At 38.1% G+C, this 17,941-nt stretch overlaps 1 protein-coding gene across 12 annotated transcripts in view; it reads left to right on the top strand.

Annotated features, from left to right (window-relative positions):
• SS4 (starch synthase 4) overlaps window positions 1-17,941 on the top strand; it is an 84,086-nt gene that overhangs the window by 31,688 nt on the left and 34,457 nt on the right. For 9 of the 12 annotated variants that reach the window (XR_016052434.1, XR_016052432.1, XM_088862443.1 and 6 more), the window contains 2 exons: window positions 2,594-2,803; window positions 10,697-10,822. Coding sequence is in view for 7 of the 12 variants with exons in the window: in XM_088862443.1 (XP_088718569.1) it covers window positions 2,594-2,803; window positions 10,697-10,822 (336 nt within the window). In the remaining 5 variants the exon portion in view is untranslated. Of the gene's footprint in view, window positions 1-2,593; window positions 2,804-10,696; window positions 10,823-17,188; window positions 17,258-17,941 lie in introns of all 12 variants that reach the window. The other 3 variants (XR_016052433.1, XR_016052431.1, XR_016052435.1) reach the window with 1 other exon arrangement.

Below are 17,941 nucleotides of genomic sequence, written 5' to 3'. Positions count from 1 at the left end.
AATTAAAACAATATTTTAATATTTAAAGTTTCCCTTAAAATAACCTTTAACAAAAAAAGACATGTCACATAAATAAGAGAATCCCCCAAGAGATTAAGCGGTCCCCACAATGGCCCATATCCCATCTATGGGTGGCACACATGTGGGGATGGATCCTAGGCCCAGCACTTGCCCTTCCAAATTGCAGCTAAATTTTTAAAATTTTGGAAAACTTGTTCATTGAAACATTTCTAATATCAAAATAAAATATTTTAGAAGTGGACTGGTACCATTTGGGTCAAAATTAGCGACAATAAGGGCACTCTACTTGACCTAAGAACCATGATCTACTATTGTTTTCTCATCCAACCCAACAAAGACCCATGACCTACAGTCTCAATACAGAGGTTCATGTTTTGCTTGTTAAAGTTGGATAATAAACAATAGAACCATGATCCTGGAATGTGGATTTCAGTTCGCTCTTAAGAGCAAATCTAGCACTCGTCACAGCAGTGCAAAGGGGCTCTCTCTATGCACATTTACAAGTGGCCCTTTATAGGGCTGTTTCCCAGTAATGCGCTGTCATGTGTACATGCTGTGTGGAAGGTTGTTGACGTTTGGCCCTTGCGTTCACAGGTCTACAACCACATACAGGAGACCACACAATTCTCTTGGCCTACAACCATCATCCTTAGGGATCTCTTTGACCTCAACAAAGGATGATCCATTGTAAACCCTTTTTAGTAGTGCCACATGCCTAGTGGTAAGGGCTTTGGACATAACCAGGGCCATAAACCGCCTAACCCATGGTCAGTCAACAAACACACTCCCACTGAAGTGCAAATTCCACTATAAATTATAATTTTTACAAGTTCTCTAGGCTTTTAAAGGCCACAAAACCCAACACCATCTGGTTGATATTTTGCTGTGTATACCCATCAACACCCAATAGTCCTTTTTCTAGCTGGTAACTCATGAGCTTCCATCTATCATTCAAGTAGAGTGCATCCATTTTCCTCGTCCATTGCTTTCTTCAACCTAGTATGAGAAAGTGCTTCCTGACAAGATTTAGTGATCCCCTAGTTCATGATCCCCGAACTGACCAGTTGGGGTACCGTTTCACCGTTTCTCAATCTGAACTAGTCGGTCCTGTTTGGTTTTAATTTTGTAGCTCTTAAACATACTCTATCGATTTTGTTTGAGAAGTTCCATGGATGGTTTAGATTGTGGACTACCGACTTTTATTTGTATGCAGGTCTGGTGATCTTATTATAGGAGATATTCGCATATGATATGTGATGTGGCATTGGTCTAAGAAGGGTGATGGCCTTAAACTTTCCCTTAACCTGTCCCATGCCCGAGTAAAAGGGCTGGGTCGTGTTAGGTAGGCATCCAATGTAAAATTTTGCCAAAACTCATCATGAATCCTAAACGGACCAAGATTTGTGTAGCTGACCCCAATTAATTTGGAAAAAGCTATGATGATGTGATGTGACACTAATCCTTCAGAGGATAGAGGATTTGGGTCGCTTGTCTTACTTTCTGGGAGTTGAGATCACAAGATCTTCTTTTGGAACCATTTTAACTCTACAAAAGTATGGATGAGCTCTTTTGAAATGAGTGTTTCTGATTTATGTGAGCTTAATTTTTTATGTGCATATGAGGACTTGGCAACAGAAAAAGAAAGAGCCTAAAGTGTGAGAAATATCATAAATAAAGTTACGAGAAGTAAGAAAGAGAGGTCCTTAAGAAAGGGATCATGCAAAAATATTCTGCATGCGAGGGATTCCACATAGGTTTAGGCGAGAATAAAATATGGGTTTAGTGAAGGAATGTGCATCTAATGAGCTGAAGCGGGGTGTTGAATAATCATGTCTCTCTATACAACACAGAGGTGTTGTATAGATTCTTATCAAGGTTTACACAATAATTTTTTCTCCTTCATTTACATTGTATTCATTGTGTCATTTATTTGTTCTCATAGACATTATATCCAGAACATAAGTTGTACTTTTGGCTTACGGAAGTTAATTAGAATGGGTGCAGTATCTTCTCTCCCTGTTCTTCAATTTACTTTTTTCATGGTATTTGTGTAGTTTCTTGCTCAACGGTCAATCTTTTTCTGATCCAACATATTAAAAGATAAGTAGGGGACTTGTAGTTTCTTGCTCAGTGGTAGTGGTCAATCTTTTTCTGATCCAACAGATGAAAAGATAAGTAGGGGAATAGCATAACCACAAATAATTTGATCTTTAACAGTAAGCTACTGAAAATTTTCCCTGCTTTTTGTGGATTTGAGAAAATATTCTGACAATGTATCAACTATTGATATCTTCATTTTACCAACCTTGCTATGAGGACATTGAATGTCTTTGCTTCTGTTTGTTCTTAGTACGATTGTAATTTTTTCATGCTTGTTGATGATATTGCATTTAGATGTGGCATATGTGTCTTGCTTAAATGTTTTTGATTTATTTGCTTTTGATATATATTGTGTTATTGATTTGTTTCCTTGTGATGAATTATTAAATGTATGTGTCTTTTTAGGGAGAAGGACCTGCCATTTGGCTAGTCGAAATTGATGTAAAGCTTTATTTCCATAATCATTTTGTAGGGGGGACGGGGTTTGCATATCACTCTCAATGCTCACTCAAGGAAATTCTTTGGAATTCTTAATGGCATTGACAATGAGGCATGGGATCCTGCAAGGGACGCTTTCCTAAGATTTCAATATAATGCAAATGATCTTCATGGAAAGGCAGAAAACAAGGATGCCCTACGAAAACAGCTTAAGCTCTCTTCTATTGATGCTAATATGCCACTTGTGAGTATCTTTACTGTTTTATAATGAACGACATATCTCATGAACATCAATTCTTCTTTAGTCATGAATTATGATACCATTTTAAGTTGAAAATTCCTTCAAACCTTAGAATGTGGTTTGGCTAAAGTTGGTCTATAAATAAAATTATGTACAACCAAGTTCAGGCTAAGGGTCGTTACCTAACTTATGGAATATATATGTTCAATCATGTAGACATCATGCTGATGTTGTCTGCAGGTAATTTCTGTTTTATTTTCTTTTTTATGTTCACATACAAGAGAATGGCATTTTGGGATTTTTAATAATGTTTAAGGGTGGCATGGGTTTTTGAATTAATTTGATAAGTGGGGGTAGTTTGGTACTTTATTATAATTAGAGTTTAGAAGATTGGTTATTTGCAAACTTTGTTAAGTTGGGGGGAGTTTTATAAACTGAGTTTTGTTAGGGTTTGTGGCCTTTAAAGTCCGTGAGAGTAAAACAATAATATATTGAATTATGCACATCAGTGGGAGAGTATGATGGTTGATTGACTTAGGATTTATGGCCTTGGTCATTCCAAAACCCTTACCTGGGCATAAGCACTATTGTTGAGGGTTTTTTGGAGGGTCATCCCTTTTTGAAGTCAAGCGATGCCCCAGGGACGATGTTTGGAGGCCAGGAGTGCTTCGTGTTTTGCTAAGTTCGGTATAAATTTGTGAGGGCTAAATCCTCAACAATTTTACACGACATGTACATATATAACAACTGTATTTTGGGAAGCGACCTTGTGTAGGGATATTATACATGTGCAGAGAGAGATTCCTCCTTGCATTATAGTGATATTGTTCTTGATATGCACAATTTATAATCCACATGCTAGGACCTTAATTCTACTATTTATTAGTAAGCTTTGATGGACTAATCATAAGCCCCCTGTGCAAGACTGTAGGTCATGGGTCCCGTTGGGTTGATTTTAAAAAATAGTTGTGGATCATGGATCCTTGTAAGGGGTGAAGTGCCCTGACAACTGTTCTTGACCCATTGGTACAACTTTTTTTCTCATTTAAGTGGGAGTCATCTTATTAAATTTTTTTTAAGGTTATATAGTTTGGTATGTAATTGACCTTTTGAGTTTGAAATGTAATGAAATTTCTATTGACTTTGAATTGGATCTTCGTGTTGACTTTCATTTATAAAGTAAGAGTCCATATTTTATGGGATTATGGGAGATCTAGTTCTAGTCTAACTAGGAATGGTTATGGGTTGGAGATTCAAGAGATAAGGTTCCTAGATTCTTTCCGAAATCATGATGATTGATTTTAGAAATGGGTGGCTATAACTTGTTTCCTCTCTCACCTCACAGATTACCTGAGAATCCTATGGTCAAACTGAATTCTTATTAAGATGGGCATAATAAATCGGGGTCCTTAACCTCATTCAACCTATTAGAGTTCAGATCTCTCTATCTCCTACTTTCCTCTCCTCCATGCCAACCCCCCCCCTTCTCTCTCTCTAGGGCAGGTTTGCCCCTTCTAAAGGCAGGGCCATAGAGGGTGGTGCACCCTCCCATGCTAGGCAGAAAAGAGGGGCACACCTAGCTCATTATGTGTTAAGGTCAGGGTTGGTGCCTTTATGGTATGAGACGTGTTAGCTTTTTGAATGTGTTTCAAAACAATTTTTTTTTTTGGCTTTTTTCTCTGCCAGTTTAACTCTCTTTTTAGTCCTTAGTGACCACCTTTTTTCTCTCTTTCTAAAAGTTTTTGTTATTTTCTTTCACTGTGGTTTCCGACCTCAATGAAAATGGCTTGTCTCCCATCTCTCCTTTGTTTTATGCGCGAACCTTGGGGGTAAGGCGACGATACCACCTTAGGAAGTTGCTCCGTGGTTCCTCTTAAGGGGTCTTAAGGGGAGCTGGATTTAGAGAAATAGGGATCTCACTCCGTATAAAATAGAATGTCGTGTTATACATGCTTATGGGGGTCCCTCCAAGGAGAGGAGCTATAGCTGATCCTATTAATTGACCTACAATCCTCTCATTGGTATTATAGATATTATTTCTTTAGAATATGTTAAACTGTAGTGCATATCACAACGTGGTATACTAGAATTATGATATTAAAAAATTATAGGTTAATATCATGGTAAGCTAATTTATAATATGATTAAATTGTATTATTATAGTAAATTGCAGTACTATAACTATGACACTGGTAATATGCTAAGGTGTATAATAACGGATCGAGCGGTCATTGGCTCAATCCTAATTTTATCATATACTATTACTTAATCTTGTTTTATGTATGCTGGAGCTTAGATCAAAACCTCATTTCCAGTGACATGGGATCTAGCTCTCAGTTATCTTAGGATCTAGCATCTTAACTTGTTGAATGTACAGATTTCAGTCCTAATCCCAAGGAGCTTAGCGGTTCGGCGTTCCCCAAACCGATTTTGCTCTCAAGCCCTCTTCCGCCTCAAACAACTATGAGCATTGTACATTTTATTGAACCTTCTTCCCCCTTTTAATTTGTTGCCATGTCTTACTTCATGTGTTTTCTTCCTTCTACTCCATACCTGTCTCAACATGCCCCCAACACAACCTTTAAATATTCAAATATATAAACGTGAGGTAGAGGTTTTGCTCTCTCTAATCACAAAATACTCTCTCTCTTGATGCATGATAGGTCTTCTCTCTTCTCTCTTGCTCATCATATGAAGAGATTCCATTGAACACTCTAATATGACAATGTTGTATATGATTGAACCCTCTCCCTATCTACCATAATTTAATAGGGAATCAGAGATAAGAGAGGAAGAAGATATGAGAAGTATCAATTTATGTATGATGATTTTGGAAGAAATTTAACAGGATATTTTGCTATACCTTTGGTTTGTGAAAGAGCATATTTCTTTGATTCTTTTTGTATCATCCATTGATGGATACAATTTTTTTGTATCATTTATTGGGTCATCCATTGATCAATGCAAGAAAATTTATCCTTGTGTCTCATACGTAATCAAAGTCTCATGCATAATTATCAATAGCGTGCTAATTTTCTAGAGAATTTTGTCGGATTTTTTTTTGCAACCGATGTTTAAGGATATTATACTAATTGGAAGACATATTAGTATTTAGACTGTGGTTATGTACAGGTCTCTTGAGTGTGCAACTCAAGGACTTAGGAATAATTTTCCAATCTGGCTATATCCTGTTTGGTTTTGTGGCCTTTCAAGTCCTAGAGAGCTTGTAAATATGCACTTCAATGGGAGTGTGTGTGTTAACTGACCAAGGGTTGGGCGGCTTATAGCCCTGGTTATATCCAAAACCTTTGCCCTTGGGCATATGGCAATACCAAAAAGGATTTATAATGGTTATCCCTTGTTGATATCGGAGAGATGCTTAAGGATGTTTTTTTGTAAGCAGAATGTATTTTGTGGTCTCCTGTGTGCAGTTGTAGGCCTGTGAGAGCAAGAGCCGAGGCTGCAACAAACTTTTGCATGACATGTACACATGACAACTACATTGCTAGGAAGCAGCCCTTTAGAGGGACACGTGTGCATATGCATATAGAGAACCCCCTTGCACTTTGGTGACAAGTGCTACACTTGCTCTTAAAGGGGGGAGCTGTAATCCATATTCCAGAGTCATAGTTCCACTGTTTATTATCCAACTTTGAGAAGCCAATCAAGGGCCTCTGCTTTGAGATTGTGGGTCATGAGTCTTTGTTGGGTTGGATAAGAAAATAACAAGGGGTCATAGTTCTTGGGTTAAGTGGAGTGCACTTATTGTCTCTAATTTTGACCCATTGGTACTAGTCCATTCATAATATATTTTATTTTGGTATTCGAAATGTTTTAGTGATTTTTAGATATTTTTTCTGAATTTTAAAATTTTATTTCTGCTGTAATATTCATTAAACCACATGATCCCCTAATGTGGCACACTCTATTTTTTAAAACAAAATATGGCACTTTTAGTTGAAGTTAGTTAGATAGGGAATCTTCTAATTTTTTAAAGTCTACAAAGTTAAGGGTAAATTAAATTTGGTTTCGTATTCAATTGGGAGGCTACATCCGGACGACTTTCTAGTGGCCCTTGTCCTCTCCGGTTAGCCACCACACACAGGGGTCACACCCAGTCCCTTGGATAACCTCCATAGGCACAACTTCGATCTCATCAAGGGATAACCCCACCTTGAAACCCTTGTCGATTGTGCACAGACGCCATGGTTATGGGTTATATACATTTCCCTAAGCCATAGCCAGTCAAAGCTCAGGTAAGTCAAGGCATTAGGAATGCCTGATAGTCCAAACTGGACCACACTCCCACTGGAGCCAACGTATCACTATAAATAATATTAGTATATGCTCTCATGAGGCTTTTAAATGACCACATGACCCAACAAATGGCCCACGTCTTACCATAGGTGACATACATGTGGGCTTGGATCCTAGACCTCACATGTACCCTTCCAAATTTTAGAAATTATGAAAATGCCCTTTTGAAGGATTTTACAGCAGAAATAATTTTTTAACTTTTGAAAGAAATTTATAAAAATCACAAAAGTATTCCGAATACCAAAAATAAAATATTTAGATTTTAGAATGGATTGGTACCAATGGGTCAAATTTTTTTTTTAGAACGTCCAATGGGTCAAAATTAGCGAAAATATGGGCACTCCACTTGCTCAATAACTATGATGATCCACTACTGTTTTCTCATCCAACCCAACAAAGATCAATGACCCACAGTTTTAATGCAGGGGCTAATGATTGGCTCGTAAAGTATCAATAAATAGTACAATCATGATTCTATAATGTAGATTTCAGTCCATTCCTTTAAGAGCAAGTTTAACACTTGCAAGTACAGTGCAAAGGAGGCTCTCTCTATTCACATATACACGAGTCTCTCTATAAGGCTGCTTTCCATTAATGCAGCTGCCATGTGTATATGCCATGCGAAAGTCTGTTGAGGCTTTCACACTTGTACTCACAAGCCTATAACCACACACAGGAGACCACGCAGTTCTCCTTGCCTACAAACATCCTCCTTAGGAATCTCTCCGATCTCAATAAGGGATGATCCACGGTAAACCGTTTACGGTAGGGCCTCATGCCTAGAGGTAAGGGTCTTGGACATAAATAGAGCCATAAACCGCCCTTCTCGGTAGTCCCTCAAATATCATTTCACTTTCAAACTGGACCACACTCCCACTGGGGCCAACATATCATTATAAATAATTTTAGTACATGTTCTCATAAGGCTTTTAAATGAACGCATAACCCCAAAAAATGGCCCACGTCCCACCCATAGGTGGCATACATGTGGGCTTGGATCCTAGACCCCACATGTACCCTTCCAAAATTTAGAAATTATGAAAATTCCCTTTTGAAGAATTTTACAGCAGAAATAATTTTTTAAATTTTGAAAGAAATTTATAAAAATCACAAGAGTATTCTTAATACCAAAAATAAAATATCTAGATTTTAGAAGTGGACTGGTACCAATAGGTCAAATGTTTTTTTTTAGAGCATCCAATGGGTCATAATTAGCGACAAAAGGGCACTCCACTTGCCTAATAACTATGATCTACTGCTGTTTTCTCATCCAACCCAACAAAGATCGATGACCCACAGTCTTAATGCAGGGGCTAATCATTGGCTCGTCAAATTTTATCAATAAATAGTGGAATCATGATTCTGGAATGTAGATTTCAGTCTGTTCCTTTAAGGGCAAGTCTAATACTTGTAAGTACAGTTCAAAGGAGGCTCTCTCTATGCACATGTACACGAGTCCCTCTGTAGGGCTGCTTTCCATTAATGTGGCTGCCATGTGTACATGCTGTGCGAAAGTTTGATGAAGTTTTTGCCCTTGTTCTCATAGGTCTACAACAACACACAAGATACCACATAGTTTTGCTTGCTTACAAATATTATCTCTAGGCATCTCTCCGATCTCAATAAGGGATGATTCACTATAAACCCTTCTCGGTAGTTCCTCATGCCCAGGGGTAAGGATCTTGGACATAACCAGAGTTGTTACACCTCACAGCAATCTCTCCTTTCACGTTTCATATCTCTCTCTCTCTCTCTCTCTCTCTCTCTCTCCTTTGTTATCTAAGTTTGGAAACAAGTGTGCCAATTCTATTTTAATGGACTTGAGATGGACAATCTTGGGATTTTTTGATAATTCTTATGGATGGTGTAGTATTTTGGAGAGTTGTTTGGAATTTATCTCATAGTAGGGATAGTTTGATGCTCTATTATAATTAGGGTTTTGAAGATTGGTTATTCGAAAACTTTGTTAAGAAGGTAGGGGGAGTTTAGGGCTGATTTCATTATGGTAGAGTCTTTTCTCCATTGGAGCACCTTGAGCTTTAACTTGATAGAATCTACTGAATTTCTAGCCATTTTTCTGTTGAGGATTGTTTGGCTTTACTTCGTGCTGCGTCAATATGGTGCATAAATATAAGATCAATACATAGCACTTCAATTTGGTGCTTCAAAAGTTTATTGTTGAAGACACAGTTAAATAACAAGTCTATGATTTAACTAGGTTTCTTTTAAACACCCTAGGAAACAAATCTAGAGGATCTAAATGTTTTGTGGCGTTTACTCCGATTTCTAAAAGAACCTTGTAACATTGTGAATTTGTGTTTGTATGTCAATGCCAATTTGAACACATTGTAGTCATGAGGAATTTTGATGTCATGCAATTTTTCAAGAATGTATTCTTGCTTTGAAAATTTAATTTATGCAATTCAAAATACTAACATGCATGAGTAAAGTAAACAACTTGTGCCTAATCCATTTTTTAGCATGTTATGATGCATATATGAAATTAAATGCAAGCTCATGCTATACATTTCAATTGTATAATGAATAGATATACTTAAAATCCAGCAACTCGGGTTTAACTCGTGAAATCCTAACTCTTAATTAGTATTGCTGAAATTATGGTTGTACAAATCTCAGCCCTTCATGATACCCCATTTAATGTCTTATTTAAAGCTCTCTTTTATTTTTTGCAGCATTAAAAACTATCCTCAATATTTTTATGCTTGTATGCCTTTTTCTTTGAGTTTTTTATTTTTCCTCCAAATACCACCCATTTGGAGCTCTAGGGTGTTTATAGTTTTGGCCGAGAGATCAATTTGGAACTCTAAGTTCCGAACCAATTTGCCATAATTAAGTTGGTTCGGAACTTGAAGATTCAAACCACTTATTCAACCAAAAAAAGAAAAAAAAGAAGACTAGTCATTTGGTTCGGAACTTCAGGTTTCGATCAGGTTGACTAATTTTTTTAGAGTGAGGCAGTTCAGAACTTGAAGTTCCATACAACTCATTCAAGATAGAATATTCAAAAGGTCACCTGCATGGTGGCCCTGTACGACCATATCATACTCAAGTTAGAATATTCAAAAGGTCACCTGCATGGTGGTCCTGTATGACCATATCATACAAGACCGTGGGTCATTTTTGTGACCTAAAAATTTTCAAATGATATTTGATTCTAGTTCAACAATTACAAAAAGAGAAAAAATTATGAGATCTAACTTTGACTGATGGTTTGACCGCTGAATCATTTGTATACTATAATTTCAGAGGATCACCATTCAAGTGATCACTTGAATACTCTCACTTGAATGAGAAGCTCAATAAAATTGAGATAGAGAATTCTGTTCAAAACTTAAAATGAGAAATAATGCATTTATGTTCAGCCAGTCGTATAATTTTTTTTGAGCCCTTGACAGAATCTCGTTCAACAAATTTGGCATGGTAATGTGTGATGATGTTCATAGGATAGTAATGGTATGAATTGTTTTGACATCCATAGTTTTGGTATTCAACATTCCTCCTTTTCTATTGATGTTATGACTTTGGGCACTGAAAATTGATGTGATTGTCACTGAACAGGTTGGTTGCATTACCAGACTTGTCCCTCAGAAGGGTGTACACCTTATTAGACATGCAATTTATCGGACATTGGAGTTAGGAGGACAGTTTTTGCTTTTGGGTTCCAGCCCAGTGCCAAATATTGAAGTAAGAAATGATTTCCGAAGCATCTATATATCAATGTCTGGAGATTCTTCCTCCTGGACTGAATCTTGTGACATTATTCTTGAGGCATCATGGGCACTTTTACGTGGTTTTTCGTTTTATGACAGAATTTATATTTAACTCACTGGATTGCAGGAGTTGTTATGGTTAGTCGGCGATTAGGGCAATGAGTTGAAAGTTTAAGTTGTAACCTTAATTGGAACTTCCTAATACTGTTGAGGTATGAAGGGAATAACCTTCATTACCTTTCTCAAAACAAGAAAAAAGAAACAAAGAAATAAAGAAAAAAAAAGCAAAAAGAAAAGAAAAAAGTCATTGCACTGATCATGCTATAGGATTAGTTGTCATATCTGAGTGATTTACTTTGCTTCATGCTTCAAGAACGATAATCACATGGAAGAATGAATGTGCAAATGATAAAATATCCCTTTATGCACAAACATATGACATAAATGCAATGTCATGTAAAGTAAACCATTTCATATTTACTTAAAAGTTCATAGAATGGGATGATGGAAATAGATGTTATATGTTAGGTGGAAAGTAGCTCACACTTTATTTAAGAAAACAAGCTCGTTTTGAAGCTGGCCCAAAATCAGGATAATGGTTTAGTGGTTTCTTTTAAACCCCATTTAGGTGGTCACACATAAGAAATATTGCTGCTTTATAAGTAGATGAAAACTGAGCTGAAAACTACCAGTTTTCATCCGAAAATCCTGCATTCTGTTAGAAAGTCAAAGCACACAATCACCAAAATGTGTCTTGCTGTTTAAGTAGGGGTTATGAACAGTGTTTCCCAACTTAGTGAGTTGACTTCGACTCACCTCAGGAATTGAATTTCAAGGATGAAGCCAATTACATTTAGCGAAACTCTACAAAATTCTGATTAATAAAATGATGAACTATTTGGGGATATTCCCTTAGAGGCAACATCTCTATCCTCTGAAACATCAAGTTCTTATTAAACTTTATGAGTTATTTCCTTCTACCAGGAACTTTAAGAGGAAGATAGGTCCCCCTTTTTGTCGTTGTCCAAATCTTAATTCTTCTCCACTTTATTAGCACTTACCTTGTTCCAACTTTATATATGGTTGTAAAACAAAGCCTTCACTTGTCAAGCGTGTGTGCTTATGGCTTCATGGTGAGGTTCTCCCTTACGAAGGATGCTGTTGAAGGCCAGCAAAACATTTGAGCCATGTATGTAAGGAAGGATGCTTGTAACACTTAATACTTGGCAGACATTGTGTTGTCCTTGGAAAAGACAGCCTCATATTTCTAACAGAAAATCAAGGTGTGAGATGGCTTATTTAGTCATGAGCCTAAAATATCTTCAAATGGAGAAACATCCAATCTTGTATATTGAAACATATTAACTGGCCTGTGGTAGGCCCTGTTTCAGGAGATCACCTTCGGGTTCAAAGGACCTGCCCTTCCTCTTCTCAGAAAAACCGCTCACGGTCTCTCCCCTCCTCGGGCTTTAGAGAGAGTGAGGCGGGAAAGGGATGGCGTGTGTGCCGTGGCCTCCCTAGGGTGCATGTGCATGTGCGTGTGGGAATGAGGATGACCCTAATGCCCACTAGGATAAGGGTTGGGCGGTGCGGTGTGTGCGATTCGAACCAACAAAAGTAGTTTCGCGCCTCACAGTGGTGGGGTCGGACACGCCCCAGCGTATATGCCCCTCTTAGATCTCGGCACTCTTGAGGCACCTGCAGAAAGCCCCTCATCCTTTTGGCTTGGTTTGGTGCCTGCTTCTTCATGTCTTCACCTTTCCTAGTACACTCATTTGAATGGTCTGAGTCTATGACCCTTGGTTCGTCTCGAGAGGTTTGAGAGGGTTTAGATTTGGGATTGAGGGTTTATGCTTGAGGCATGACGGTTTAGGCTTAGAATTTAAGGGTTTAGGCTTGAGGAGACCTCTCAATAAACTTTGCCAAGCCTTCCAGCGTCACCTCCCCTAGGAGGCAATACCGGCGACTTAAGAAAGGTCCTAGGCACTAGGCCTAAGAACCCCAGAAACTAAGCAGAGGTGTGATCCGTGTTGGGAGCTAACCCCAAGCTTAACCAATGCACAAGCCTCCTTAAAGAGTGGTGGGTAGGTCAAAGAGTGGGATGGCTAAGAAGGGAAGAGTGGGTGAAGAAAAGAAGAAAGAGAGGGCAAAGGAGTTAGAGGGGAGACAGAGTGAGAGAGAAAGTAGGCAAAAAGAGGGAGGGAACCACTCAATAATCTTGTTTAGCCTTCTGGCGTCACCTCCCCTAGGAAGCAATACTAGCGACTTCTAGGCCTAGGTACCCCGGAAGCCAGGCACAGGTGTGATATGCGATGGAAGCTAAACCTAAGCTTAACCAATGCACAAGCTTCATTAAAGAGTGGCGATGAAGGAGGAAGCCAGGCACAAGTGTGATCTGCGATGGAAGCTAAACCTAAGCTTAACCAATGCACAAGCTTCATTAAAGAGTGGCGATGAAGGAGGAAGAGGAGGGAGAAAAAAAGAAGAAAGAGGGAGAGAAGAAGGGAGGGAACCACTCGATAAACTTGCTTAGCCTTCTGGCATCACCTCGCTTAGGACGGGATACCAGCGACTTAAGAAAGATCCTAGGCACTAGGCCTAGGTACCACGGAAGCTAGGCTGAGGTGCTATCTGCATTGGGAGCTGAGCCCAAGATTAACCAATGCACAAGCTTCCTTAAAGAGTGGTGATGAAGAGAGAAGAGGAAAGTGGAAGAAGAGAAGAAGAGAGAGAGGAGAAGAGAGAAAATAGAAGAGAAGAAGAGAGGAAGAAAAGAGAAGAACAAAGGAAAGAGAGAGACAAAGAGGGAGAGAGAGGGAGAGAAGGAAGAGGGAGAAAAGAGAGAGAATGGAGGAGACCACCGGTGTGAGAGTGCGAAGGGGAGTGAGAGAGAGGAGAGAGTGGGGGGGGGAGATTCATGGCCTAGCTTCAGGTGAGAGAAGAGAGGAAGGCAGAGAGACTGGCGGCCTAAGTGCCGGTGTGAGTAGAGAGAAAAGAGAGAGAAAGAGAAATTGGTGGCCCAGCTGCCAGTGGGAGTGAGAGAGAGAGAGGGAGAAAGAGAGAGAATAGAGACTGACGGCTTAGCCGTCGATGCGAATGTAGGGAGAGAGAAAGAGAGAGGGGGGCAAAGAGAGAGAGAGAGAGGGCACCTATGTGGGAGAGACCAGTGACTTGAAATTGACAATTGGGTTGATGAGCCCAATGGCTTGAGACTGGTGCCTTGAGAGAGGTGCAGGTTAGGGTAGGACTAGGGAGGTAGGGTGTATGGTCCAAGCGAATAGGGTTGTATGCTGTATGGTTTAAAGGAGTAAGGTGTATGGTGTCTGGTTTAGTGGAGTAGGGTGTATGGTTCAAGGGGGGTAAGGTGTATGGTTTAAGGGAGTAAGGGTGTATGGTTTAGGGGTGTATGGTTTAGGGGAGTAGGGTGTATGGTCTAGTGATGTAGGGTGTATGGTCCAAGGGGGGTAAGGTGTATGGTCTAGGGGTATTTCTCTCAAGGGAAGGATTTTCTCTCTTCTCTCTTGGGTCAAGAAAGGAAGCTTTCGACTTCACTCAAAAGCAAACTTAATTGATAGAAAATAGAATTACAATGAATTAAAAGTTATTTTCATATTTTTTAGAAAATGACCAATTCTACCCCTAAGAAAATATGAAAATGACAAATATGTCCCAAAAAGGGGTTTCTTCCCATCCACATGGGGGCTTCTCCCTTGCGATTCAGCAACCTTTCGGGTGATCTATCGTTGTGGAAACGTATATTGTCTTGAGAGAAACGTTTTGATATATGTTTGCATCTTGACATGGAGTTTTGCTTATAGTTTCAAAATTTTGGCCAAACACACAAATTTGAAATCTTGAACGTTAGATCTGGTTGATCTGTCGTGTCTTTTGTCTTCTTTTTAGTAGTCAATCGTAGAGGAAATCGTTGCGACTGTTTTGCAAACAAAATCATGCGATTAAGACTTCGATTGATAACTTTATCAATTTTGGAGGTTGCCTGAAAATCGTTTTCCATCGTGCCTTCTACAGAGCCTTTTCGGTGTTTTCCCGGTCTTCACTTTGAGCAAATCTTACCTCAAATCGAAGCCTTTCGTGTGACGGTCGCAATGGTTTCGTTTTTAGGATCATTCGATCTCGGGGCTTCGAGGAACGTACGTCGAAGTGAGGAGCTGTCTTGCACGCAAAATTTTACATAATGCACTTTTCTGGGCAACTATCTCTTTAGGATTTCTCCCATCTCGAGAATTGTCTCGAGGCGTGCCATATGTCAAAACGTTCCTCTCAACGAGGGGAACGAGATATTAAAATTTGAGCTTAATCTGCCTTAGGATGATGGAGATACAACTCTTGTAAGGATGCCTCGTTTTTTTAAAAGCACAATTACTTTAAATGGAAACTGGTTCTTGATGGTCCCACATGAATAGTAAAAGCCTCGCCATTTTGGGAATGCAGGACCTAGAAAGGTCCATTTGAACTGAAATTTGGCAGTTAAGCTGGTCTTGGCCCTTCGAATCCATCAGCGGTGGTCTGACAACCATCCGAGATCAATAACTGGGGTTTTAGCTATGGTACACCTTGTGCACGTTAAAGAGCTGCACTCCAAATTGATTTTTTGCATGTTCCCTCGTATTTTTTTCGGATCGTGACGAAACTTGAGGGACGCTCTTGGGACGTCCAAAGAGGCTCCTATACATCGTTTGGGGTTAAGATGACACCATGACCATTGCTGTTCAAAATAAGGCATGTTCTTGCGTGGGCTTCCGTAGTCCATAGGCATGTCTAATACCTACGAGTCTTGGTCGTGACCACCTCCTCTTTTATTCGCATTGGGAAAAGATGTGCGTCAACAATCCACGACAACAGCTTGCCCCGCCAAATGTCGCTCTTCGAGGGGAGCGAGAAGTACGATATTCGGAACAAAATCGCCTAAGTTTATCTTTCAGATCCTTATTGGGGCATTGTTATATCTCCTAATTTTTATCTTCCCAGTTACCAGCATTAACATAGCCTTTGGAAGTAAATGATGCCTAGCTTTAATCCACGGAGCGGTAATTGTGGGTATTTTTGTTCCAACAACTGGGGTCCTTGCTTAAGGGCTTGTGAACCCATCTTGTCAGAATCCAGATTTGTCTGGCAGTCGGGGGGCCTTTCTTAAGGACTTCCTTCCCAATTCATTAAAGTTTCAAGAAGGTTTGGTGGCCGGGGCCAATGGGAGCTTCCTCCTTGATTCATTAGGCTTCAATTTTGGTTCTACTAGTGGGGTCATTGGTAGCTTCCTCCCCAATCCAATTGAAGTCGTTTTGGTTTGATAGGCGGTTTGACACCCTAAATTTTTGGAATTGAATAATAATAATGGTAACAATAATAATAATAACAATAATAATAATAACAATAATAATAATAATAAGAATAATAATAATAATCATATAATAATAATAAGAATAATAATAATAATAAAATATTAATGATAATAAAGACACAAAAATACTTATATAATTTTGGGCGATAGTTCATTATGTTATGAATGCTCCATGGCACCACCATAAACTTTCCCTTTTCACGTTGTTTTAATTAAGTTAAGATAATTAAATATAAAATAATGTGTCATAAGGTGACATTATAAGAGGATGATGTGTCATAAAGTATGATTATAAGATAGTGATGTGTCATAAGGTGGTATTATAAGATGCTGATGTGTCGTGAGGTGGCACATATTAAAGGACACATGTTTGACATATGTCAAATGAAGGTTGATTCCCCTCACTTACAAATACCCCTCATCATCATCCATCATTAGCCCATCACAATTGGCTTTTCTCTCTCCTCCCATATGTAAGTCCTTATTCTCTCTCTTAACGATTTTTTTCTCTCTCATGCTCTTTCTCTCATAACAAATAGTTCTCTCTCTCTCTTATAATGTTCTCATAATGATTTTTCTCATATGATTCACAAATTATTTTTCTCATAATATTCTCATAAAAATAATATTATTCTCATAATACTCTCATAAAAATAATATTATTCTCATGATGTTATTCTCATAATGATTCTCTCATAACAAATGATTTTTTTCTCATAATATTCTCATAAAAATAATATTATTCTCATGATGATGTTCTCATAATGATTCTCTCATAACAAATATTTTTCTCTCATAATATTATCATAAAAATAATATTGTTCTCATAATAATGTTCTCATAATGTCCTCTCATAACAAATGGTTTTTTTTTCTCTCTCATGCTCTTTTCTCTCATATAATATCTTTTCTTTCTTGTAATACGTCCATGCTCCCTCTCCCCATACATAAACTCATTTGGTCTCTCTTCCCATACCTTTAGCTAAACGCCATTGGTGCCGATCTTACTTTGGCAATGGTAGCAACACATCCATCTCAGAGTGACGTATAAGTAAGTGACCGTCTATCATTACGAATTTTAGATACTGTAAGTTTTATGTGTAAGTGACTTTATTTTCCTGTAAAATAGTTATTTGAAAACTGGTATTTCTGCATTTAATTGTAATATTTCCGTCTATCATTATGAATTTTAGATACTGTAAGTTTTATGTGTAAGTGACCTTATTTTCCTGTAAAATAGTTATTTGAAAACTGGTATTTCTGCATTTAACTGTAAGTGACCGCCTATCATATTGAATTTTAGACACTGTAAGTTTTATGTGTAAGTAACCTTCTTTTCCTGTAAAATAGTTATTTGAAAATTGGTATTTCTGCATTTAATTGTAACATTTCCATCTATCATTATGAATTTTAGACACTGTAAGTTTTATGTGTAAGTGACCTTATTTTCCTATAACCTAGTATTTTAAAACTAGTATTTCTGCATTTAATTGTAATATTTCCATTTATCATTATGAATTTTAGACACTGTAAGTTTTATGTGTAAGTGACCTTATTTTCCTGTAAAAACGTTATTTGAAAACTGGTTTTTCTGCATTTAATTGTAATATTTCCATCATTATGAATTTTAGACATTGTAAGCTTTATGTGCAAGTGACCTTATTTTGCTATAAAATAGTATTTGAAAACTAGTATTTCTGCATTTAATTGTAATATTTTTGTCTATCATTATGAA

The sequence above is a fragment of the Amborella trichopoda genome, chromosome 3 (assembly GCF_054954075.1).
Source record: "Amborella trichopoda isolate Santa Cruz 75 chromosome 3, AtrichopodaSantaCruz75HAP2 v2.0, whole genome shotgun sequence".
NCBI classification, from domain to species: domain Eukaryota; kingdom Viridiplantae; phylum Streptophyta; class Magnoliopsida; order Amborellales; family Amborellaceae; genus Amborella; species Amborella trichopoda.
This window is presented reverse-complemented; position numbering and strand designations above follow the sequence as displayed.